This window comes from Neolamprologus multifasciatus, chromosome 22 (genome assembly GCF_963576455.1).
Source record: "Neolamprologus multifasciatus chromosome 22, fNeoMul1.2, whole genome shotgun sequence".
NCBI classification, from domain to species: domain Eukaryota; kingdom Metazoa; phylum Chordata; class Actinopteri; order Cichliformes; family Cichlidae; genus Neolamprologus; species Neolamprologus multifasciatus.
The window spans coordinates 17,139,096-17,165,723 of NC_140459.1; the positions used below are offsets into that span (position 1 = coordinate 17,139,096).

The 26,628-nt window shown below is 39.4% G+C and overlaps 1 protein-coding gene and 2 long non-coding RNA genes across 4 annotated transcripts in view; 2 read left to right on the forward strand and 1 right to left on the reverse strand.

The window, feature by feature from the left end:
- Window positions 1-26,628, forward strand: part of znf704 (zinc finger protein 704) — a 74,589-nt gene that overhangs the window by 9,852 nt on the left and 38,109 nt on the right. Inside the window, exon 2 of one of the 2 annotated variants that reach the window (XM_085149809.1) lies at window positions 619-803. In XM_085149809.1, the coding sequence (XP_085005935.1) occupies window positions 619-803 (185 nt within the window). Of the gene's footprint in view, window positions 1-615; window positions 804-26,628 lie in introns of both variants that reach the window. The other variant, XM_085149808.1, reaches the window with a different exon arrangement.
- LOC146493253 (uncharacterized) lies at window positions 804-18,965 on the forward strand. The gene is made up of 2 exons (XR_014872142.1): window positions 804-3,046; window positions 4,393-18,965. It is a non-coding gene; the product is annotated as an uncharacterized LOC146493253 (long non-coding RNA).
- On the reverse strand, window positions 22,289-24,761 carry LOC146493254 (uncharacterized). The gene is made up of 2 exons (XR_014872143.1): window positions 23,702-24,761; window positions 22,289-23,542 (listed from the first exon to the last, which is right to left on the reverse strand). It is a non-coding gene; the product is annotated as an uncharacterized LOC146493254 (long non-coding RNA).

A 26,628-nucleotide genomic window follows, 5' to 3' on the forward strand; every position in this document is an offset into this window, starting at 1 on the left:
AAAGTACAGATGATGCTGTTTTTAAAAAATGAATTTTCTTTTAGTTTTTTTTTTTTTTTAACAAATTACTTTAGAAGCAAGTGTGGTGCTATTATGTAATGTTTTATTATATTTTTGTTCATGACAGTGCAGTTTTTTGTGGAAAACCTCATCCCTCCAAAACGTCTGCAGGAAGAATAATAGACTGGTTTTGTAACTGACCACTGTTCATTTTTGACTCTATCCAGTGTGTTTTGGCAAAGACTTTTTTTAGGCCCAAGAATGTGGAAATTTTCTTAAACCGTATTTAGACTGTGTTCTATCACATTTAAAATGTAAACATTCAAATTCAAATTTTAGCTGCCAGGTTTTGAGGCAGCCAATGCCCAGACCTTATTTTCTGTCTATTTTTACTTTTGGTTACTCTCTTTAATAATAAATTAAAATGGACTCATTCTGTAGATGTGTTCTTCACCAGTAACAGAATTGCAGAAAATATTTATCATTATGACCTTGTTAAATTAAAAAAAGAGGCAATTTGAAGGAGCTGATTGCTACTTCATCATTTCTTCCAACTTATTTATGTGGTATTTCTGCACAAGCACTGAATTATTTCTTTTTTTTGCCTCTCTACAGCAGAGCTCCAGTAACGGAGCTCCAGATGGCCAGAAGGTGGAGGGCGGCTGTCTGAGCCCAGAGCCAGCGGAGGAGCAGCGTTCAACGGACGGAAAACGTGTTAGCCGGGACTCTGACACCCGATCGGTGTCCCTGCTGGAGCAGAAACGCAAAGTAGTCTCCTCCAGCATTGACGTCCCCCACGCCAGGTAGGACTGTGTATATGAAATTCTCTAGCAGTGACAGTCTGATTCCTATCCTGCAGGCAGCTTGGCTAGTGTGTGGTGAGTGGTACAGGCAAAGTTCACAAAAAGTTTATGACATAGATATGTCATCTCACAAATAGGACAGACCTTATGTGGGCTGACATCCTGTATTTTATTTGATCCTCGAAGCCATCTTTGCAGCACATAGTTTACAAGATAATTTGGCAAGAGTCTGCTTTACTCCATTACATAAATATTTTATTATATGGCCTCACACATGCTACACTCTTCCAACATACAGTGTTGTGTGTGTGTGTTTATTATAAATAGATAGATATATAGTTGCATAGATGTGTATGTGCAAGTAATCCATATAATCCAAAGGTTCAGGCTTCATACTGATGTAAACACTCAACAGTTTGATTGTTTTTTTTCTACTGTTACTGTGGATGATGTCATCTCGGGCAGACAGCTGTCTGAGAACATGCCTCAAAGAACTGCTTTTCAAACCTTCTCCTTGTGATCGAGACAAGAAAGTTGACTTCAAGGGAGGGAGAGGGTAGCTAAAACTGCTTCCTGACATAGCGTGAACTACACCAGTGTCTACTATAAGATAAATGTGGATTATTATGAATCGTGACTCGCATAAAGCTAGTTTAGTAGAATCCAAGAGTAAAAATATGGAGGCGGAAATGAGCATAATAGTTCCTCTATAAACCGATCCAGACATTTTGTTGATTTAGGATTCTATCCGTGTTCTGAATATTAAAAGGTTTTCAGCAAAATGTTGCTTTTGGATGCTGTTTCTTTAACTTGCAGAAGCATTTATGGGTATTGTTATTTAAACGGCATGCCTCTCTGGTGGTTTCTCAACAGTTACCCTGTTGAGCGTCTTTCCTGCTACACAGCAAAGACACCGTGGCCTTGCAGAATACTTTGCCCTCATAGCCAGCGTGTACAGTTGTTGCTTTCATGTGGTATAAACATTGGGGCACATATTCCAAACTGATCCTACATGCAGAACATAACCCTATACAACTGGAAATAATTATTATGTTATGATGCATTAGTTATTCCTTTACTCATTCGGTGGTTCTCTTTACCCTGCACACGCACACACGTGCACACACACATGCACACAAATATTATTTTAGACCACCAGACTAATCCCCCACATAAGCCATTTCCAGAATAGAGCAGTTAACCATTGGTGGGCAGCAGTGCACGACAGTGAAGTTCTATGTAATAAAGGAACAACACTCTTTCTCAATTAAATGTGAAACCCTAATACCTTGTAAAGCACTTTGCTGTTATTGGACATCACTCCTCATTACCTGCCTTCACTCTGCTGCAAGAGTCCAATCGATGGCAACTTGCTGAAAAGTACAGCAAAAGTTTCCCATTAAAGCAACTTTATCACTCCATCCTGAGCTATTGCCTTAAATTTAACTGTTATTTGTTGATGAGTCATTGATTAGAAGCTGCCTTATGGCCCATTAAGAAGGAAGAAAGGTCTATTGCATAGATTAGACTGGAATTTCATACCTGTCCTTTGGATGGGGATTGCAAAAATATTGATATTTATGTGTTTATGGTTGGATGTCTTATTGATTATCTTGCTGCTCAAGTTTATGTGCAATCACTAGACCAACTTCATGTTGTCTAGTGATTGCACCTCCTCCCACAGAGGCCAGCTAAAAACAATGTAGCCACGGGGAGATGTCTTATAAGTCACATTCAGAAATCCTCATAAAATGACTGAAAGAAGACATGACCTTCAGAGAGCTATACATCTTCAGAGTTATTGGTGTGGGCACACACAGCACTCCGAAAATCCAAATTGGCTCTCCAGCCAGAATTCCAACTGGATTATGTATGCTGGGATCTTATTTAGACTGTGCAGACATCTCTAAGGCACCAAAAACATGAGCACTGTGTGCAATACTTCTTATATACGTGTGTATATAGAAGCAACCAATGACTAAAGTTAGATTTGGTTTTAAACTATGGACACCTTTGCGTATTTTGGTGTGAAATGAAAAGCTAACAATGGCTGCCATGGCTACTTTTAGCACATTGCCATGGCATGATGGCGTTTGGCAATGTGCTTCTGGAGTCGGGGGCTGTGTTATAACAAAAACTAGTCGTGTCAGATTGTCAGAATAGCTCGCACTAATTCCAATCTTATGGTTAGAGGTTAGGACATGGTACCTAAACCCACTATCCACTCTGATGATGAGCGATATGTTTTATTGATTAGCATTCAAATATCTCAGTGAAGACAAAACAAAGATCTACCACAAAGCAAGAAAGCATGAGACAAGGCTAATCAAAAGGTATTGGCTGAAGCATTTGCTTATTACGCCAACCCTTTTAACAAAAGATCTTTTTGCATGCAGTTCCTGTACACAGGGCTCGAAGCAAATAATAAAACAAAGCAAAAACAAAACAAACAAACAAGAAAAAAAAAAAACTTTCCACCTTAGATAAGTAACTACATCAAAGCAAAAGATTCAAGAGGTTTTTTTTTGTTTGTTTGTTTGTTTTTTGCTCTTTTCATTCTTGATATATATATTTTTCTAATACTCTATTTTTAAACAAGGAAAATGAACTACACCTTTTTAAATCACTGTCATAACTATTCCACAGGTTAACTCCTCTAACAGAAACACATCTCTGCTTTATATTTGTCCTTATCTTGTTTTTTTTAAAGAAATCTGTTCCCCTTAAGTCATATTGACTCTCTCTGACTTTGAACAGCTTCTGAGTACTGGGGCAAAGCAAGTTATTTTGTGCTTTATACATTATCTGTGCCATTTTATATTCAACTAAATCATAAAATTTCAGGGTATTCAGATTAATAAACAAAATGTTAGTTGGTTCTATATAGTTTGATTGGTTTATAATTCTTATAGCTCTTTTTTGTAACTTGAAAATAGGAAGAGTGTTCGTTTTATATGCATTACCCCATATCTCCAGACAGTAAGTCATATATGGAAGCAACAGAGTACAATAGAGTGTGTATAATGATTTTTTGTTCAGGACATGCTTTGTTTTATAGAGAATAGCAATGGTTTTTGACATTTTTGTTTTCACATGGTTTATATGAGACTTCCAACTCAGCTTATCATCAATTATCACTCCAAGAAATTTATTTTCGTACATTCTTTCAATTTCAATTCCATTAACCCTGATTTTAGATACATTTTTTCATTTGTCTAGTGCCAAAAATAATCAATTTTGTTTTCTTTATATTTAATGATAACTTATTTACATCAAACCAGTTTTTTAATATATTTAACTCCTTTTCCGCTGTAGTCAGAAGCTGTTCTAGGTTTTTACCTGAGCAACACAGTGGTATCATCAGCAAACAATACACATTTTAACACTTTGGAAATGCTACATATGTCATTTATGTATAATATAAATAATTTAGGGCCCAGCACAGAGCCCTGAGGAACACCACAAGTTACCTTCAACTGCTTAGATTTTACATTATTGAATTTGACATATTGATATCTGTCATCCAGGTAACTTTCCATCCACTTGTATGCTAACCCTCTTATGCCATATCTCTAATGAAGGGCAGTAGATCTTTCACAGTAAACTTGGAAAGAATCCTGTAATTATGTTTTGGTTTTTTTTCCCTGCCTTGTTCTAAGGAAGCTCTGGCTGCCACTTGTTGAAACACTAATACAAACATTTAAGAAGAAGTCCTTGAAACCAATTCTGTGTACAGACTTTCGTGAAACAATAGCGTTATCTTCTTTTGACAAGTCAAGGTAACACTTCACTTTTTTTGTTTTTTTTTAGTTTGACAATTTAATTTGACATCTGCAACTGAACCAAAAGCTGCCAAAATAGCAAAAACAGTCAAACATGTTGAAATGCTCTGGCCTTATCAGATCTTGTATTTTTAAGTCTTTTCTGGGGTTGTTTGTGTTACTGCCTTTTTGCACATCAGCAACTTTGTCATTATTAGGGATTTGTTAGTTATTTCACTTTGTGAGCCAAAAAATGAAAGTCACATAAATACCATTTAAAGTCATAAGACACTTTTCCATAAATTTTTCCATTTTTCAATAAATCGCTACACCACCTTCCTATTTTCATAGCAATAAATTTAAACAAATGAACTTTTGTACAGTACTCTATTTTCATTTATACCTTAAAGACACCTCTTTTCTGTTTCTGAACATTATTTTTTTCTTCATTCGGCAGACACAGTAATGACAGAGACAGGAAACATGGGAAGATAAAGCAAATGTTTATATGTGCAGATGACTTGCTTAATAAAGTTTCAGCATTGAAGAAGAATAATTGTGGATTTTTCAGTTTTCTTTATAAGTGAAGTCATCCCTTCATTCCTGTTTCTTATTTCTTAATGTTCTCGCAGTTAAAGTTCAGTTAAAGTTCAATCCTTTCCCCATGCCACAATCTTTTTTTAGTTAATGAAAAGTCCAACAGCATAGAATAGACTTATTACTCTGATTATTTTGTGTATAGCACTTCAAAGCCTCAACTCAACATCCAACAATCTATTTTGCTAGTCAAGTGCTAAATCAAACCCACTGCAAAAGCAGACTTCCCACAAAAAAAAAAAAAAAAAAAAAAAATCAATTTTCAGCCCAATTCATAAAGTGTGCTTGCACAATCAAGAAGATGGAAAGTTCATTGTTGCTGCCTCTAAGAGCAGGTATGATTCTAAGCTCTTTCTTTAGATATCCCCACAGTGACCTCTTTGGTATACAGCTCCATTATTGCCTCAAGATTAAGATCCAAAGGTCTCATCCGCTGCACACCTGCGACCAATTTTAAACCTGTTCCCACACTGGGGAAGAAATTGTGTCGCCGCTGACCAAAGAGTAACGTTTATCTGTAATGGAGACAAAGGGGCAAAGAGACGAGAGGGAGGGAGGTGGCGAGGAGTAATGGTGGCAAAGGGACGCGGAAGCCCAAGGAAGCCCAAGCACTGAGGGGAAATTTGTGCATACAGCGGAGGGGAAGAAGGTAACGGAGCTGAGAGAGCATGTGTCGCTATTAAGTTAACAGCAAAAGAGAAAGGAAAGGGAAAAAAATGCCTGAGGATTTTTGTCGGAGAGAACTCTCCAGAGAAGTCTGACCTTGAGGTTGTTAATTGCGCTCTGAAAAAAAAAAAGTTCCCTCTCAACTTGTGATTTACCAAGAAAATGTCTGGCTGTTTGATGGCTCTCCAGATCCCTTGCAACCTAGAATACAATAGGTTCCCTCCCTCGCTGGGATTCAGTGAAGTACCCAAATGCCTCTTCTGCAATCATTGGGAAACTAGAGGAAAAATGACAGTGTGCCATATAAGATGTTGGACCTCGGGGGGCTTTTTGTAACTACATTTCATGCTTCTGCCAGCTTGTCCAACTCTCTGTGCTTTATCGAGTAGCTGCGTACATTGCTTTTGTTTGCAGGACGCTTGCTTTGGCAACTTTTTATGAGTCCTGCAAACAGAAATCGATGGCATTGCATGATTGACATGTGTTGACTGATATTTTTTCCATCACTACAACCCTCAAACGCTCAAAAATTATTTCCTTTTTTTTTCTTTAAAAAATTTTTTTTATTCTGCACGTTAAGAGTAGAAAGATTTGCTCACTGCGGCAGGTTCTGATTTGTTTATTGCCATGTTTGTCTTTGCTGAATTATCAGACATGGTTAAACATTGTCAGACTCTAGTCTCAGCCAGCTGCTGGGTCTGCTCCTTCCTCCAAGGGCTTATGTTTTCTTTATTCAGGAAACGGCCAATTGTAACAAGAGCTAGTGGGGCCAGACCAGTGGAAAACGAATGGCTTGGCTCTTGACAAATAGCATTCAGGAGACTAATTGCTAGCAGGGGAAGTGAAGTATAACCCTAGATGAAGGCAAAATCAAGAGTGCTTTGCTTGTTATTACAAAATCCCAAAACAGCAGATCTGAGGGTTTAGATCCTCTTCTCTTCAGAAAGCCAGCAACCCCCCCACCCAACCCCAAATCTGTCTAGCATTAACAGAGGTTATTCATGTATTTCTAAATGACTGGACCCCTTGCTGTTCCTCCATGATTTTTTTTCTTTCCTTGTTTCTTTTTTTAATACATAAAAGCTCAACAAAGTTACACATGTAATTTAATTATGGTAACTGATGACAAGGAGTCTGGAGGGTGGACTGGAATTTGGGAGGGAACCAACTTCAAAACCAGCGTTGTTGCCAAGAGCATTTTGTTATTGTAATTTTTTTTTATTGTTGATCAGTGTGCTTGCAGATCACCCAGTTTAGTGCGCTGAGCCAACCATGTGCTCCACTCTCAGAGCCGCCTGCATCAGCCAACTCAGGCATGGAACAAGGCCAAAGACAAAAAGAGGCCCAGAGGGACTCTCAAATTATCGTTTGTCTTTTGATAAAGTGGCACGGCCCGTAATCAGTTTGTTTTCCTGCTGTTCGGTGGTTTTGTTTGTGTTTATGGAGTTTTCTTACTTTTTTGGAAACACTGCTCTCGCTGCTTTTGCACAACGTGTTTGTGTTTGCGGTGAGCGCCGGCGCTCGGGTTTCGAAATAAGAGAAAGTAGGGGAGCGGCGTGGGTTTTCGAAAGACTGAGTGACATAGAGGGAAAGCGAGAGAGGGAGGGAAAAAGCGCACTGTGCATTTGCCAAAGAAAACAGTTTTCTTGGTTTGGATGCCAGTGGAGTTTAGAAACCAGAAGATTACTATCTGAAAAGACAAATTGTTCCTTCTCCTCCACTGTCTAACTTTCCTAATCTCAGCGGGCCTTTATCTGATTGGATGTTGATGGGTTTTTTTTCTCCTCACAACAGTATGACCAAACCAGGTGTGCTGAGGCAAATATCTTGACAATCTGATTGGCTTTACCACACACAGCTAAAAATAACAGAAAAGTGTTTGTATTCATATAAAAGGAACATTGTTCAGCATGTGTAAATCAGCGTTCCTGCTTTTGAACCATAAAAACGGCTTCTGAAAATACGAATGTTGTGATTTATTTTGATGGCAGCCTTAGCTGGGATTTTTTAATTTATTTATTTAGTTATCTTTTTAAATCTAAAGGAAAATTTTTTTTTTCCTTTAGCACATTCCTTAAATACAAGCAAATGGAAAATGGAGAGAACAAAAGAAAAGAAGAAAAAAACACATTTGGATGCAGTGTGTTTACAGGCTACCCAGTAGCTCCCACCCCAAACACCACTGGATGTCCTGTGGTGAATAAAACCTGAACACTGACCAGAAAACTGTAAAGATGCTTGATTTGGTGCTGTATAAATAACTTTTAATTGAACGTCAGTGGCCGATATTCATCTGTTGTGTCACTACAGTTTGTACAGGCTAAAGGGTTAAAGAGCATGTGACTCAGAGCTGAAGGAGTTTAAAACAAAGATTTCTTTGTTTCTCTTGAACACGAGGGGAGATAAATAATGACGTCTGTATCATCTGTTGGCCAAATCATTTTAAACATCGATATCAGCTCAGGATTTCACATTCATTGCTTCCCGATTAAATCACTCTTAGATTTTTTTATCTTGACTTAGCCTTAGAGTAGGATAGAGACAGCTTTACTTTTATGCTTTATTGATAGAAGAAGCCTCAGCAGCCACTAGGGATCGTCTCAAGGTGTTCGCTCTGGCTTATGTGGGGTTAAAAGGTCTCTGATCATATCTCGGTACCAGGTGCATATGGGGGTTTTTTTGCGTATGTTTTTTTTAAAAAAAATGGATCAGCAGAATCTTAAAATCAATTCTGAGAGGATCAGCTAACCAGTGTAAACATGCCCAAATTAGACTGATACAATCTAATTAGTGTCAGGGTTGCGCGGTAACTATCACGTGCATCAGTGCAATACCACACCCTTTCTCTCTAACCTCCCATTTTACATCTTTGGTGTCTCAGTAAAATATAACTCAGCGTAATGAGACCAAATTAGATCTTCTCTGTGGGGATAAAGAATAAATGCACAGGAGACGTGAAACCCAGCTGAGACAAAAAGCAGCACATGTGCCGCAGGGTGTCGTTGGAGCTTTCGCGCATCAAGGATTTTTTTTTTTCGTGGAGCGCATCTTATTAAACAGAGGCCTTACTTAAATATCATGCCTGTTGTTTCTCGGGGGTTCTGCCTCCACAAGTTGGTGACATGTTGTTGATAAGTGAAGAAAGTAGGTTAAATTGGCTAACTCTGTTCAGCAAGATTTGCTGCCGCTATCTAATCTCAAATACAGTATTCATGGATCAACCTCACCCTGCTGTTAATGAAGCTTTAGATTTTTTACACGTAGACTAATCAAAGGCAAACTCCTCTTTCTCCTCTCAATATCTGAGGCACGCAAGTGAGAGCCACACTGAGTTGGTCTGCCAGGACATTTGAAAGGATCTCGCTCCCGAGAACAACAAACCTGACAGGAGTATAATTGTGAGTTTAAATTTATATGCAAATGGGTTTTTAATTAAGTGTGCTGCTAGTGTACATGGGGGAATAGGTAGCTATGGATTAGTCGGCTGGCCTGAATCCAATATGAACTTTTGCCAAAGCGCTGGACGCAGAAAGTGTGCAGGCAAGGTGTGTGTTATTGTTGGGCTCTCATAGTGAGTTATGTGCAAGTTGACCTCTAACCCTTGGGTCTGGGTAAGCTTAATATAAAAAATAATATAAGTTCGAGCAGGTCAGGGTCAAAAAGCGACAAAGACTGTTATAGGCTGAATAAATCAAATAAATTTTTTATGCTATTGGCTGGGCTGTGATTGCTAGTATACCTTACACCTATTCGTCCCCCTGCACAGACTGCACTCCAGCTACATTTATACATAATTCAATATCCTGTAACTTAACAGGCTCGGCATGACTGATATTACTGGCAGGTTTCTGTCTATCACAAATATATGAGTGCCCGAATATAATAATAATAATATACACTTCTTAAACAATTTGTCAGATACACGTTGCTAGTACCCGTTTACTGTCAGTACTGCATTATTTCTTGTCTGTAATCTCAAACCATTTTGAGATTTGTGTGTGAATTGTATTCTCACTTTTCCTGTTCTTTGCTGACAGGAGTAACACCTGCTGTGGTCTTTAGCACCTAAATATGCAGTATTGGTTGGGCTTTAGCTTATAGCCTGGATTGTGGCTGTAAAATTGTAGAATTATGGATGAGCTGTCTTGCAGTGGAGTTATTGGTCAGGTTGGGTTTGAGTGGTTCATTTCAATTGATTTCATAATTGGATGGCGCAGTTATTAAAAACTCTGCTCTGAACATCCATGTAGTCCGGGATTTACACTGACATTAACGATGGAGATTTGCTCTGTGGCCCTCTGCTGCTGCAGTGGACTAATCTATAGTCCCCATTTTTAATGGACTGATTGCTGAGTGCTGTAGGAAAAGAAAAGCACCCATTGATCCTATTGACGCATGTGCATTATTCTCATCTGTGGTGTGTGTGTGTGTGTGTCTGTATATATAAGGTAGTACTAATTAGCAGCATTGTCAAGAAGCACACATCGTATTCAAACATATGAACTAATGATGACCTAAAGTTAATGTGGATTTTACTTAAAGATTTCCTCGAAGCTCAAACATTTAACTAGTGAACAGATGCTGAACAAAAGCAAGAGAAGCAACAGGGTGGATTACGTGTGCTGATGTGCTTTTGAAATGACAATATGTGTGTAATATTTGTTTGAAGCTACAGCAAAGTCTTACATATAGCATTATTGACATGCATGCCAATACTTAAGAGCCTCCAAAATACCCCCAAAATCTCAATAGATACACTATATTGCTAAAAGTATTCACTCACCCATGCCCCTTAGTTTCAGTGAAAGGAACTCTTCAGCATACAAAGACATGTTGGACAATTTCATCCTACCTGCTTTGTGGGAACAGTTTGGGGATGGCCTCTTCCTGTTCCAACATGTCTGTGCACCAGTGCACAAAGCGAGGTCCATAAAAACATGAATGAGTGAGTTTGGTGTGGAAGAACTTGACTGGCCTGCACAGAGTCCTGACCTCAACCCGACAGAACACCTTTGGGATGAATTAGAGCAGAGACTGTGAACCAGGCTTTCTCGTTCAACATCAGTATCTGACCTCACAAATGTGCTTCTGGAAGAATGGTCAAAAATTTATATACACACACTCCTAAACCTTGTGAAAAGCCTTCCCAGAAGGTTTGAGGGGTTATAGTTGTAAAGGGTGGGCTGACATCATCCTAAACCCCTATGGATTAAGAATGGGATGTTCATGTGTGTGTAAAGAAGGTCAATACTTTTGGTGTCAGTCACCTCCAGCAACCAAATAAGGAATACATATTTTTCCCTAGCAACCAGAGGTTTCAAGGGGGTTGCCGACCAGTCTATGTATGTGTGACTTTTCAGCAGAAAACCCATTAAACAAATATTCAAATAGTGAAGCATTTGTGTGCTGCTCTGCCATACTAAGACATTTTATGAATGTGCTGACAGGTTTGGAATATATATTGCAGCTTGTTGTTTAAGCACGTTTGTTCGATTTTTTTTGGAATTAAGCTGCAGTCTACTACCTTGTTTCCCAGTTTCTGTGTGTTTTTATTCTGAACTAATCTTGTAGATATGGTCTTTATTTTTTTTGAAAGACGCATGTCTCGCATGCTGTAGAAAAAATGCTCTAAAAACACAGAGAACTCAAAGTGATGTCACACAGATTTTACAATTTCTGCCATAATTTGATATCAGTACTATTACACTGACCCAGGGGCACAAAAATATTGTGGTACCATTAGGAATTTGCAAGTCTAACCCAAACATAAACCCGGCGCTGCTGAAGTCCCTCCCACCTGCACACATTATTTCTAATTAGGGCCATCAATTGTAAAGCTTCACTGACCTGTCTTTTTTAAATTATTGATGTCTGTCAGGCTGACAGGCTTTATTAATTAAAATGGAGATGTACTAATTAAGAGCACCACATGAGGGTGTCATACCTGCAGCCACCTTTTAATTTGAGTGTCGCACATCAGTTTTATCGTGGTTTGGCAGAGTGGGCGAGGCATGTCGAAGTGGCGGTGAAGGTAGGGTGGAGGTGCCCTGGTTTGATTGTGTTTCATTAATCTGCATGTGTGTATGAGTTTACTCTTCTACTTTTCAGTTGTCACTATGCAGAATGCCAGCATCGTCCGCTTTACAGACCAGATGTTGTAAGAATGGTTTTCTTACTTTGTTCGTGGTGTTTGCATGGGAACATCCGTTATTCTTCGTTATAATCTCAGCAGATAAGTGCAAATTAAAGTCAACGGCATACCCGTGGTAGTTCCTCCTATAAACTGCTCGCCATATGTTTTATTGCGGGGCCCTTAATTGTATTTTTAATCTGCTGAGAGCTGGACTGAGGCACCATATAAAAACTGTTTGGTGTGCTGTCTTCAGTAACTTATCTTGGTATTATGCAGGAACATCTTTCAATTAGTCTCTCAGATCTTTGAATGAAATGTGTAAATTGCTGTGAGACTTGCTTAGCATGGTTCAGTGCATATTTTTTATCAAATGAATTGTGTGTCTGTGCATGTTCTTTTATGGCTAGTATATATTTTCAGGGACATTAATATACGTGTGGTAAGGATGTTTTAATTCCTTTTTATTGTTTCAATCCTACCATATTACTTACCAACAGCGTTTCTCTTATATCGGGTTATTTTAAGTCACAACAAAGGTTTCTAAGTTAGGGATGTCATCAGTACCAAAGCTGCTGATACCTTTTGATAGCAAAATTCAGAAAATGCAAATATGCCATAGGTCCTGGTAAACTGGTTAGCAATTTTGCCTCACAGCGAGGAAGTCATGGGTTTGAATCCACTGGGCGACCGGGGCCTCTCTGTGTTGAGTTTGAATGTTCTCCCTGTGGTTTCTCTCCATGTACTCTACATTCTTCCAAAAGTTCAAAAGAATACTTGGTGAGTCAGAATTCGCCGTAGGTGTGAATGTGAATGGCTGTCTGTCTCTCTGTGTTAGCCCTGTGATAGGCTAGTGAGCTGTCCAGGGTGTATGCTGCCTCACGCCCTGTGACAGCTGGAATATTCTCCAGCCCTCCGTTACTCTGAATTGGATGGATTGATTGAACCATAGGCAGCGCATGCACTACAGCAGCAATTCATCCAGGCATCAGACACCTTGAAGTGTTCTAGTCTATCGTTTTGTGCCGAAGAAGAATGACGCCCACATGGCACACAAAACAACATGAAAGATTAGTGCAGCTTGCACGATGGCGCCACCCCAACTTGTTGACAAGGCAGTAAGAGTCAGGTATGAAAGTACTTTGGTTTTTAACCTGAAATACACATTACCATTTTGTTTGAGACAGCTGGCATTGCTGTAGCGAAATCCATGGCGTTCCGTGATGTAACTAACATTATACCTCATCGTAACCTTAGTAGGCTAATCAGCCACTATTCTAACATTTCAGTCTGTCCTGTCTACAAAATATAATGATAATATTTGTTGATTTTAATTTTAAAAAGAGTTTGTTTAACTTTAAATTTAAGTACATGAGATTGTTTTGGTTTTAATTTGGGTATGGAGAATCCTGCACGTCTGCTGGCTTTGGCTCTGACTACTGATTTTCTGGTATCGTGACATGCCTTCTATCATTTTTCCCAAAAGTGTCAGGGTTTTCTTGGCTCAGAGTGAGCTCAGAGTAATCTGATTACATTACTAGTCATTTTCCTTTGGCTCAGTTTCAAAAACCCTTTGGTGTGCAGCAAAATATCTTCAGTGCAGTAACCTCCCCCCAACACTTGTGGTTGGATGGACAAATCTCACATTTTTCAATTTTTCCTTTCCTCCTTTAGAAGAGCTTTGACCCCATAATCCTCTACTAATGGTATCAAAGGTTTTTGTATTAATCCAATGACAGTTGAGTATTGATCAGAGGAGGACACATTACCTGCTAATTAGCAGTTTGAAACAACATTGCACACCATCATGTTGATAGAGAACTGAGTTTTAACCACAGGAATACGTTTTATCGTTTAAAGAACTGATGTTGAAAGCGATTGTCAGTTACCGCCTGGGTTACAGACAAACTGTAAAAAAAAAAAAAAAGCAGTCTGTAAAAGCACTTTTCTGTTCGTTTGCAGTAAAAATAAAACTACAGTAACAAATTTGTAGATTAAGCAGGGCCTTCATCCGATCCTGACTTATGTAACGAGCCAAAACCATTATGTCTACATGAGTGTTAATATCCAGATGTGAGATGAATGCACCTTCTGGGCTAACAGATGCATCAAAGATATTTACACCGTGGGAGAGGCTATAATGCATTTAGAACTGTTGCATGTAATTTCACCTCAAAGGGAGCAATAAGATATTTCTTCATATAAGCAGCAACCATACACGCTTAATGTTGTGACAGCGCAGCGTGTATCGGGGATCTTTCGGTGCAGATGTGCTTGATTTGCTCTCAGGTTTGGGTTTTTTTGGTACTGTTATGTTTAGCGATGAAATAACTATTAGGAAAGCTAGAAAGCCCACTGCTGTGCAGCCTTCTTTGAATTGAGTTCAGTGCTGTTAAATCTTCTGCATTTAGCCAAAACGATCCCACAGATGTCTTCCTCAACAAAGAGGCCTTATGCTGTGAGGAGGGGAGCGATAAAGTTAATTGAAAGTTAGCCATTGGCGAGTCTGACATCTAACAACCATCTGCTGAGAAAGATCTACATAAATTGTTCCCAAATAGGACAACAGTGGAATATCCTTTTACTCCATAATCCAATAAGGGGCCTCCCTGGTCTTTGGTGTCTCCAATAAGATCTAAAGCTGCGAGGAGGCAGCAGAGCAGGACTGTAAATAAGTGAGCAGGCACTTCCAAAATAGATTTTAAACTGTCATCTGCCGGGTTTCGGTTAACTGACTTGGACAGATTTATATTCAGTGGAAGAAGACAAAAGGACATGGAGAAAGGCTGCCTTTTGCCTTTGCTCCTTATTCTTGTCCTTGTGATTGTCTCTCAGAAATCATCGTGACATTTAAAATCTGTAAACCTGCTTTTGGTGGTGCTAAAACTTCTAAATGGTGGACCTCAGCTGCATCATAAAAGCGCCAGATCATAATTGGCCATGGCCACACACCACCCAACCTTCAAATAAGATAAAGCTTCTGATTGGCCCGTCTCATCTCTGTAGGGGTCCAGTGCAATATTCTCCCTGTCTCTTTTATCCACTCGCACTTTCTCTTCTTTGTCTCACTCTCTCTCTTTTCCTCCACCGTCCTTTGTTCTTTAAAGACATTTGTCATTAGCTTCATTAGTTTCACCTGAAGGTCAGCAGACATGCTTACTGTAGACTCACAGACACACAACCCCTGAAGGTAAAAGGTTAATTTTTTATTTATTTATTTTTACAGCACTGCTCTTCTTCAGGTTGTCGCTCGTAGCTGTACAAAACAGCTTGTAAGTAATTAAACAGCCAGCAGTGGCACTTCTTGCTTTGAGGTAGATTATAGGAGTATCTTTGTGCGGGGTGTGGGGTGTACACTTTCAGGGTGGTGCTGGAATTCAGAAGGCAGTTGGTACAGTTGCCCCCTCAGCCCCCCTATTTGGAAAGATTGTTCGCACCATCTCCTGTTTTCCTAGACAAACATCAGCCCCACCGACGAGGCGTTCTTAATATCAGCGATGCGACTGTTTCCCCCAACTATAGATTCATTACCCTCCCTCCCACATGCTTTCTGTATCATGTCCCCCTGCAAACAATGGGAGCCCGTGGCTTCGGTCACGTGGTCTACCAGCTCTGCAGGCGAGGTTGTTATTGTTTTGATTTGGGTTCCACATGCTCGACTTGACTCCCATGTGAGCGAGATAGTCTGAGTGTGTGTGTGCAATCACTTTACGGGTTTGGGTCGGGTGGGACTCCAATGTTCTGCCAAACCAGCGAGCTGCAGAGCTGCAGATGCTGTGCTTGTGTTTTTGAATGTATGCCTGAGTGTGTACTTGTGTGTGTGTATCGTAGCAGCTTTGGCAGCACTGTCTCACTATGAGCCGAAAATGGATGTGTTTACCAGGGGTTTCTCTCTCCCCTTCTCTTGGTCTCTCTTTTAAAGCACCCTCTCTTATTTTTGCTCCTCCAGCCTTGATGGAGGGAAACATAACACTCCCATTAGACAGTCACACCGAAGCATTTTCTCCAGCTTAGGTCTGCAAACATGCACATAAACCATGTTGCGTAGCCGTACTCCTCCATATAGCATGAATAATTCACGACCTCTCATTGATATCAGTGTAAATACGGGTGCTTCCCTGCAGTATGGTCTTTGTGGGGAGTGTTGGTGACCGCTTCAACTTACAAAATCAACTTACGCATAAGCCACACACACACCTTCTTCCAGTAACAACTTATTGCATTGCCAGTCAAAGCCACGGCCTTCACTAACCTGAATAAAGTTGTACTGGTGCTAAATCAGACTTGACAGCTGGCTTTATATATTGTATTAACTCAGAGGTGAATGTATCCTGCTGTGTGGGAGATGATGTCTCACTGATCTTCACTAAAACAAAGAGAAAACTGTCGCTCCCCTTACTCCTTTAACCTCCCTCCTGTTTTTCCCACTTACAGTACACTTTGTACTCTTGCTGGCCAATCGTGTACCTTTGTTTTTTTTTTTATTACATTCATCTCTCTTCCACTGTCCCACTTGCCCAGATCACTGCATGAGCTATCCATCTCTTTCTTTCCCCCCTGCTTTTACCTCCCTCGCCGGAGACATTCTGTCTTACTTTCTCCATCTCTGCTTTCCCGCTCTTTCCCCCTCTTCGCTCATGATCCGTGTCTCTCCCACCCTCCCACAGTCCAGCCCTCCCTCTCTTCCTTTGTCTTCTCTCTCTTTTCTGCCTGCTTTGTGTGCGTGTGTGTATGTGACTGTATTTTTCCTCTGACTGACAAGAGAGATGTTCTCCTGCTGCTGAGCTCTAGAAGAGGCAGCGTGGCAAAATTACAGCAGCGTACGGAACACACAGAGGCGGATACACGTTGTTTGTCCGAGTGTTCGACGACAAGGAGCCGTGTCGAATTCTGGCAACCTGGAGCGTTCTCAAAATTTCAAATGTGTTCACATATTTTGGAGCTACCCGCTGTTCATTTGGACATTCTCACATGCAAACTTTAAATGTTTTAGCTTTAATTAATAATGTACACATAAATTAACATGCAGTGTACTCAACATGTATACAGAGGTCCACTGGAGACAAACACACATATGCACACCTCAAATTAGCTATGCAAATATGCCAGTCATTTGTAGTTGTTCCCCCATAGAAAGGGTTAAGTAACTAATAATCAGAACCATCACCCATCTGAAACTGATAACAGTATCAGAGAGAGGTAGACAGCAAAGAGACATCTTTTTTTCCCTTGTTTACCTTTTGATTGCAGACTACTGTAAGCTAAGGGACGCAGCGTTGACCCAAATGCTAAGTGACAATTGGCACGTTGGCTGGTTGAAAGCGTCCATCAATTTGTGGCCTCGCTCGCGGCTGCTTAGAGCGTTAGCGCTGAGGACGTGAGCGGCATGATGACATACACACAGGTGGCGGGAGTGCAGCTCGGGAGTGCAGTCACATTCACGTAGCCTGTAGGTTTTCCTTTCTGCCGGTTTTATTGTCATTTCTGCCACACTTGCATTCGGATGCGATTTAATAAATCCTCTCATCGGGTGAATTCATTCCACATGGTGCGACGCGGGCTGTGCTTTGAAGAATGCAGATATCCTACACAGTTATTAATAATGCAGCAGGGATGTGGAGCATTTCTCTTTGTTTGTGGGACTTACAGATTCTTGTTTTTTGCAAATATTCCGATGTTGTGCATCTGCAGTAACCTATGTAAAAGCGGGATTTCTTGTGAACCACCCGTCCCCCCCTCTGCTTTAAAAGTGGACCAATTCGCTGGGGTACTCTTAGAGTTTTTATTTTAGACAATGGCGTTATTTTTATTTATTTGTTTAATTTTACTGCCGATACTTTCAAATATTACTGCTTTGTATTACCCATCCAACCGCTAACAGTTTAAGAGAATTGCTTTCTTGGGCTGTGTTTAGGCTACCCCAACTCGTCAAATGGTACAGCCAGAGTAAAAGTAACACTTATAAAGGTGCCAGAGACAATTGAACATAAAAGCCAGGACAGTTCAGGACTGTTTTGTCATGAAATAATTGATTAAAATTCTATTTTCTATTTTTGTAGTAGAAAATATAACTACGCTGCAAAGCAGTTCTCATGTTATACTTTTATTTTTGTGTGGGAACAAATAAGCAGAAGTGCCGACTGGAGAGAATTTTTTCTTACTAATGTGCGCATGGATCTGTATAGATCTATATTGGATAATGGCGGGGTCTTTGTGTGGACTTGTTGACATGTTGGAAAGTAAGAAGGAAGGGGTGGGCTCTCTCTTACTCGAGCTCCCTCGCTCCCTCTTTTGCTTTGTGTTTTCATTTTTTTTATTTTCGTCGCAGCTGTCTCCTCTTGGGCGGTGTCACACACTCACACCACACAGGAGTAAATTAATCAGAGGTGAAGCTCGCCTAATGCAGACCTTTCCCCAAAGACACACCCTTCGCTTCTCTCTGTCCCTTTTTTCTCTCTTTTTCTTTTTCTGCACCAAAGAAAGATTGAACGGAAAGGTCATCCAAACATGCTTGCATCCTGCATTGATTGTCTCGCTGCCAATGAGTGATTTTTTTTTCTCTCTTTTCTTTTCTTTTTTTTTTTTGTGTCTGTGTTTTCCTATACCAGTGGGCAAGGAGCTCTTTAAACGCTGAAGCCGTGCAGTCAACTTATCCTTTACAAAAGGTTAAATGTTGCACAATTAGCAAATAAATTGGGGAAGGAAGAGCTAGAGAGAAAGAATGAGAAGGGGATGGGGGGTGGGGGGTAAGTAAAAGGCTTTTAGGTAGATGTTGAAGTGGCGGGCAGATCCTTTGTCCTGCCTGGAGGCTGGGTGAAGTGATTGAACCAGCTGATAGGCCTGTTTTAATGCTCTCCATCAACTCAATCTCCGGAGGTTTTACGAGCACCTTCAGCAAGCCCGCACACACACAAACTCACATGCACACTGTGACACACAGAAGCCATCTCTCACAAAGTGTAATTGGGAAAGAGGCTCCTTTCTCCAATGTGTGTATTGCTCTCTGGGGAGCTGAAGCGCTAGAGGTGTATGTATGAAAGTGTGGGCATGTGCCTGTCTGCATCTGCTCTGGTTACAGCCAAGGTGTTTATAATCGAGCTCGGCAGTGATAAAAGGGTGCTCGTGTGGATTTCTTTTTTTTTTCATGTGGCTGTGGTTTATGCGACTTATTGGCAGGTGTCCAGAGGGCAGGTGGAGAGAAAGAACACTTTGAGCTAATACCAGCTGCTCTTACGACCCCCATAATCACCACTGCTCTCAACACTCAACGCTAACGCAAACACTGATGAGGTGAGAGGTAGCTGCAGGAGTAAATATACTCAGTGCTTAAAGGAAACAGGAAGTTTGATATCAGATGGGACTTGGTTAGTAGTTGTTGAACTTGCATCTCATTAAGCCTTTTTCCAATATTAATAGTTTTAATAAAGCAAATGGACAGGAAACGGGCCGTCTTTGTAAATGCTTGGATGCCAGCTAACTCTTGCAATTACGGTAGGGCACTTATAAGTCTTGCTGTTGTTTGGGCTCTAACTGATGCCAAAATGATGACCATCTCTCAGAACTGTGCCTAAGCATGCGTAGCAATCAGCGAAGCATGGAAGCTGCTGCTCTGCACTTTTGCCTTGAAGCCTCTGTAGAAGTTGTGTTGTCCAGTATTGCGTTTGTACTGACTAAAACATTCTTTCTATGGCCTAATGTTTTGTGCATAAAAGCATTCCTGCATCATTTTTTAGCAATAGTTATGGTATCTGTAGCTTTTAATGGCCTATAAACAAACAAAAAACAAGTTATTAAATGATAACATTCAGTTTTGAAAAACATCCCAAAGAGCCTTTCAGAGGTTAAGATTAGCAGGAGTTGACCGCTCTGTCAAAGACTGCTAGGGTGTTTATTGCAGCAGTTGAAAAATAATGTTTCTAAACATGAAATTATTTTTACAACTTAAGGAATTTTATTACTTTCAATTAGGGCTGCTCAATTAATCGAATTTTAATCACGATTACGATCTGGGCTTTCAACAATCATTAAAAAGGACTGAGCCGATTATTAGCCCCTCCCTCGTGCTTTACTCTTGCGTTGCTCCGTGTGGCAAATCGAGCACACCTCTCTGCATTTCGAACACGTGTCACAACAATTAAGAGCGGTCCCCAACCTTTTTTGTGCCACGGACCGGTTTATGCCCGACAATATTTTCATGGACCAGCCTTTAAGGTGTTGCGGATAAATACAACAAAATAAAATTAGTACCGGTACCGAAAAAAAGAAAATTTATTCATAACACACGTGAAAAGACCAAGGAAAACTGAGTAAACGATAAAAACGATAACAAAATAACGCTGAAAACCGATAAAAACCCTGAAAACTATACATTTCACACCTGAGCCTCAACTCTCGCGGCCCGGTACCAAACGACTCACGGACTGGTACCGGTCCGAGGCCCGGGGGTTGGGGACCGCTGATTAAGAGGACCCGAGGGAAGCTCGGAAAGCTAAGCAGAAGTTATTTGGAGAGGAGAGTGACTGCCGTTGGTTGAAAAGAGAGGTAAAAAAAACTTCAGTGGTGTGGAAACATTATGGGTTCGTGGAGTCAGATGTGGATCAAGTAGACATAGTGTGTAAACTTTGCTACAGTGTCGTAGCTGCACCACAGAGCAACACTGCAAAGTTCACTAAACATAGATGTTTACATTTTTCATTTCTTTTTTGACAATCAAGTCATTATTCAATACATTGTTAGTGTTAAATAAATATCGTCAAATAATCGAGATCTCAATTTCAGTGAAAATAATCGTGATTATCATTTTTGCCATAATCGAGCAGCCCTACTTTCAATTCATAATATCTTTAAAAAGAATCTCTCAAAGAAAAAGGAACACGACTTAAAAACCAGCGCTGAATGGTCGAGATAGTCCTTAGGTGGCCTTGCATTAAAAACAGACCTGATTCTCCAGTGGAAATCACTGCATGGGTTCAAACACACACAAAACACTAATTTCATCTTAACACTCTGTAGAACTTCAAAGTCCTACCCTTTCGTTTGTCCTCGGGACCAAAAATTGTCCCGCCCCAAAAAGTGCTTTAAAAATGTTATATATCAATATTTTTTTCCACTTTAAATTAGTCAGTCTTTTAAAACTACTTCTGCTTAAAATATCCACATTAAGTTTTAATTATATTTTCATTGTTTTAACCCTTTAAATACCAGTTTGGGTACATGAGCGCCCTGTTTTTTAACAGGGAAAAAAATAAAAAAATTTATATTTTCCATAAAATACATTTAAAGTAATATTTGATTGTTATTATAATTAGGCCTTTAGATGGTCCAAACATTAGCACCAACATTCATTTTGATCCATTATTATTTTTTGTGCAGGAGCACATTTTAAAGAATCCATCCTTTAGTGGTCCTCGGGACCAAAAATGGTCCCGCCCCAAAAAGTGCTCTAAAAGGTTATATATCAATATTTTTTTCAACTTTAAATGAGTCAGTCTTTTAAAACTACTTCTACTTAAAATATCCATATCAAGTTTTAATTATATTTTCATTGTTTTAACCCTTTAAATCCCAGTTTGGGTACATGAGCGCCCTGTTTTTTAACAGAAAAAAAATAAAAACTTAAATATTTTTCATAAAATGCATTTGAAGTAATATTTGATTGTTATTATAATTAGGCCTTTAGATGGTCCAAACATTAGCACCAACATTCATTTTGATCAATTATTATTTTTTGTGCAGGAGCACATTTTAAAAAAAATCCATCCTTTCGTGGTCCTCGGGACCAAAAATGGTCCCGCCCCAAAAAGTGCTCTAAAAGTTTATATATCAATATTTTTTTCCACTTTAAATGAGTCAGTCTTTTAAAACTACTTCTACTTAAAATATCCATATCAAGTTTTAATTATATTTTCATTGTTTTAACCCTTTAAATCCCAGTTTGGGTACATGAGCGCCCTGTTTTTTAACAGAAAAAAAATAAAAACTTAAATATTTTTCATAAAATGCATTTGAAGTAATATTTGATTGTTATTATAATTAGGCCTTTAGATGGTCCAAACATTAGCACCAACATTCATTTTGATCAATTATTATTTTTTGTGCAGGAGCACATTTTAAAAAAAATCCATCCTTTCGTGGTCCTCGGGACCAAAAATGGTCCCGCCCCAAAAAGTGCTCTAAAAGGTTATATATCAATATTTTTTTCCACTTTAAATGAGTCAGTCTTTTAAAACTACTTCTGCTTAAAATATCCATATCAAGTTTTAATTATATTTTCATTGTTTTAACCCTTTAAATACCAGTTTGGGTACATGAGCGCCCTGTTTTTTAACAGAAAAAAAATAAAAACTTAAATATTTTTCATAAAATGCATTTGAAGTAATATTTGATTGTTATTATAATTAGGCCTTTAGATGGTCCAAAGATTGGCACCAACATTCATTTTGATCCATTATTATTTTTTGTGCAGGAGCACATTTTAAAAAAATCCATCCTTTCGTGGTCCTAGGGACCAAAAATGGTCCAGCCCCAAAAAGTGCTCTAAAAGGTTTTATATCAATATTTTTTTCCACTTTAAATGAGTCAGTCTTTTAAAACTACTTCTGCTTAAAATATCCATATCAAGTTTTAATTATATTTTCATTGTTTTAACCCTTTAAATACCAGTTTGGGTACATGAGCGCCCTGGTTTTTTTTTTAACAGAATAAAACCAAAAACTTAAATATTTTTCATAAAATACATTTGAAGTAATATTTGATTGTTATTATAATTAGGCCTTTGGATGGTCCAAACATTGGCACCAACATTCATTTTGATCCATTATTATTTTTTGTGCAGGAGCACACTAAATGTCATATAGTGCCATATCAGGTTTATCATTTTTTGCATACACCAAAAGCTTATTACCTTGTTTTGTTCTAAAATAAAATAGAAATTGTCTAAATAACAATACAAGATCACTTTGAATCAGAAAAACATTTATTTTAGAAGGATGAACATGAACATTTATGTTACTGGGAATCAGAGAAAGTTGTGTGTCCGCGGGACGTTGCAACACCTCCAGCGGTCCACTAGGTGCACCTTTGCGCGTCACGAGCAGCACCATTGCCCGCTGCCAGGAGATGGGGTCTGGGTCTTGGTGTCAGTGTCCCCAGCACAACACGTCCGACACCACGTGAAAACATTTTTTTTTTTGTCGTAGCCCCAAACTGAATGTAACGATACTAATTTTTCACTCTTTTTGCTTCTCGCGAAACAAAGACACTTCTTCGCGCAGCCTAAACCTGCGCTGTCTAATTTGGCACGACATAGCACATGTGAATAGTAAGATTCAAGATTATTTTTTGTCACATGCACAGTTCAACACGTAGTGTACAACACGCAATTTAATGTGTTAAAAAGTTCCTTATGCTTCACCCACGAATGGCGCTTCTCTGTTATGCGGCCACGTTGAGTAGCGGCCAGACCCGCGCTGCGCGCCCGCCACCGTGGAGACTACACGGGATACGGGCAGCCGGACGGCCGGGGTCTGGGTCGTGTGCCCAAGATCACAAGCGCAGCCTTATCACCAACGTTTAGAAGTAATTTGCTGCGTAGACAATAAAACAAGAGGATCCACAATAAAACTAGAGGATTTTTATTTGTTTACATCCATAGTAAACAAAGAAATCCCATCGGAAGGACTTCACGGCCATCGTAACATTTAAAAATTAATAATTTTCCGTAATAATAATGTAACAATACTTACGTTTAACTTCTCACGAAAAGATCAGCATTTTTCGTAGTCCCGACTGCGATCAGGGTGTTTATCCCAAAGATTTGGTAGCGCACAGGTAGCCACCAAATGGCTACCTGTGCGCGCCGATAACGGCGGCCAGCCTCGCCATTGTCCGTAAGTTTTTCGAAATTCCACCGTGACGGTTCCCTCGGATCTCCGCTTCGCTCACAATTTGCAGGTGGTTGTGTCGCTAACCGATTTGTGACCGTTGAATAAATAAAAAGAGGAAAAAAAACCGCGTCTCTCCCACATGTGTCTCTCTCTGGCTTGTTTACAAACGCACCAAATGGCTTCCCGTCAGTAACTACTTCCGGGTCATAGGTGATTTAACCGCAGCAGTTTTAAAAAATTGTATTTCAAGGTAAAAAATAATTAATTTTATTTAAGTAATTTGGTTTTGGTCCTTGCTTTTATTTAATTTGTTTACATTGCTGTGTGGCCGTCTGAGAGAAAATACTTTTGAAAGAAAAAGTGTGTTTGTGTGTCTTTTTTTCTTTTTTTAGACATAAAGGCCTTTATATTTTTAAAAAAGCACAGTTACTATTATCTAACATCATTATTCAACACTGATAGTGACACACAACACCAATTCTTTCACTTTTTGTTGCAGAACGACACGCTCAAAATCTTTAATTTTGGCTGAAGTGCGTTCATTGCTTGAAATATGAGAAAAGGGCGCCATCTGATGGACAAATGAAAAAATTACAAGTTTAAGGTCCGGACTCCAAAATGGCACCATAACTGAGACAATTACATTAACCGTTGTAAAAATAATGGTGGTATGAAAAATAGCGTTTATAATGGGTTTCAAAGGGACAGAAATCGGCCACGAGGTTCGATAGTGGATGTATGCCTTTAGCTCAGCCATTTAAGCTCATTTAAGAAACTCAGACTGAAATTTTAAAATAAAATGAAAAAAAGAAACCTGTTTGAAAATTTGGCTATATTCCATTAAACACAGTGGAAATGGCGTGGAATTAAAAAACGCAAAGGCCACGAAATGGTCCCAGGTTCTACCAAGTGTTAAATGAGAATCCTTTAAGGTGAGCTCAGGTGAAGTGTTCTGAAATACTTTTTGTAAACTATTCTCGTCACATTTCACAGTTTAACAGGGAGATGTGATGTTATCAGAATACAGTTTTCAAATCCAGCATCTCTGATCGGTGTCTGTTGCAGCCTACAGGCATCAGATTATTAATTGTATAATAGAGGTTTTAGAGTTTGACATGCTGCTGATCTCAGCAACAGAGCCAAACCACATTCGGCACTTATTGCAACCACATGTTCAGACCTGTCACCCGTCGAAAGCGTTTAGCACATTACGGAAATAAAAATTACAACAAAGGAGGTTCCAAAGTGTAAAGCAGGTGAAATCCTACAGCAAGCATGAATAGGGAAGCATTTCAGCGCTAAAACTACAGCAGCTGGTCTCCTTAGTGCCCAGATGCTTACAGAGTGTTGTTAAAGGAGGTGATGCAACACAGTGGTAAGCTTGCCCCTGCAGCAAAGTCAAAACGATCGTCTATTAAAAAAAGAAAAAAAGCAATAATAATAATAATAATCATGAACATATAATGTCTGTTTTAATATTTATTATTAATTTGCAAACATAATTTAAATAATTTGCTTTAAAAAAAAAAAAAATTTAAAAAAACATGTTGGGAAGGAGAATGAGGTGGAAACTCTTTCTCTACGGCGTCACATACAGTCACGCGGCTGCCCTGTGTTCAGACGCACATACTGCGGCGCAAAAACATAAACATCTCTCAGAACATGACACATTTATTCATACACTCTTATGCACACACACATATGTTGTCACATGAACACACGAAGAAGCCAAATGAATAGCTCGGAGCAGTGAGATCCACTTGTATTCGCTCTGCTCATTACGGCATTCAGCAACATCTATTCAGGGAAAGCCCATCACTCTCCGTGTGTGTGTGTGTGTGTGTGTGTGTGTGTGTGTGTATTTGCTAAGATTGCTTATCCCGTCTCCCACCTCTTAACCTTTCTTTCTTCCTTTATCTTTTACATCCCTTGTTATCTTTGTGTTGTTAGAAATATTACAATCTTTTGTTTTTTGAATAAGAGGGTTTCTCTTTATAATTTTTGATTTTTTGTCAAAGGTTTATGCTTTCTTGTTTTTCCCTAATTGTTCTTTTGGAAATGGGAAATTTGTTTATTCTATAATACAGGTTAAAGTAGAGACAGATCGATAGAGTAGTGACTTTTAACTAAGGATCACCTGCCACTGTCTGAAACCCCTTGATATCAGGACGCTCCATGTGGTTGTTTTTTAGCTGAAAATCTGTAGACAGGAAAAGATGAAACACTGTACAATGATACCTCACAGTCTCCTCGCGCTTCACATGGTTGGTAATCCTGATAATGTTTGTGTGCAGTCGGCTGACAACGGATTGTCACGATTTATGGGTGCAAAAGTTCAACTTGCAAACACATTCAGATCACAGCTTTCCAGAGTTGCTGATGTGTGTTTTGTGTATTCTTCTCGTTTTGCCTAAAAAAGAGGAGACGAGTGCTTTTGTTGTTCTTGTTATTCAGCCGCGTGTTTGTCAGGGTGCTTATTTGATTCAAGTGTAGATTCAGCTCAGAAGAAAGCACACAGAGATGCACTGATAGCATTGTCACGGGGGAGCAGTTCAGTACGTCAAGATTTAAGTTGATACCCCCCCCCCCCCCAACCCCCCCGTCCTCAGAAAAAAGTCAATAAATGCAAAAAAACAGTAGTTCATAAATCTTAACTGAACAATTCATGCCTGCAGATTCCACAGTATAAAAAGCATAACTGTACATTTACATCCACAGGTCCATCCGCTCATCTGCTCGCTAACACCTAATCAGCCAGTCATATGGCAGCAACTCAGTGTATATGA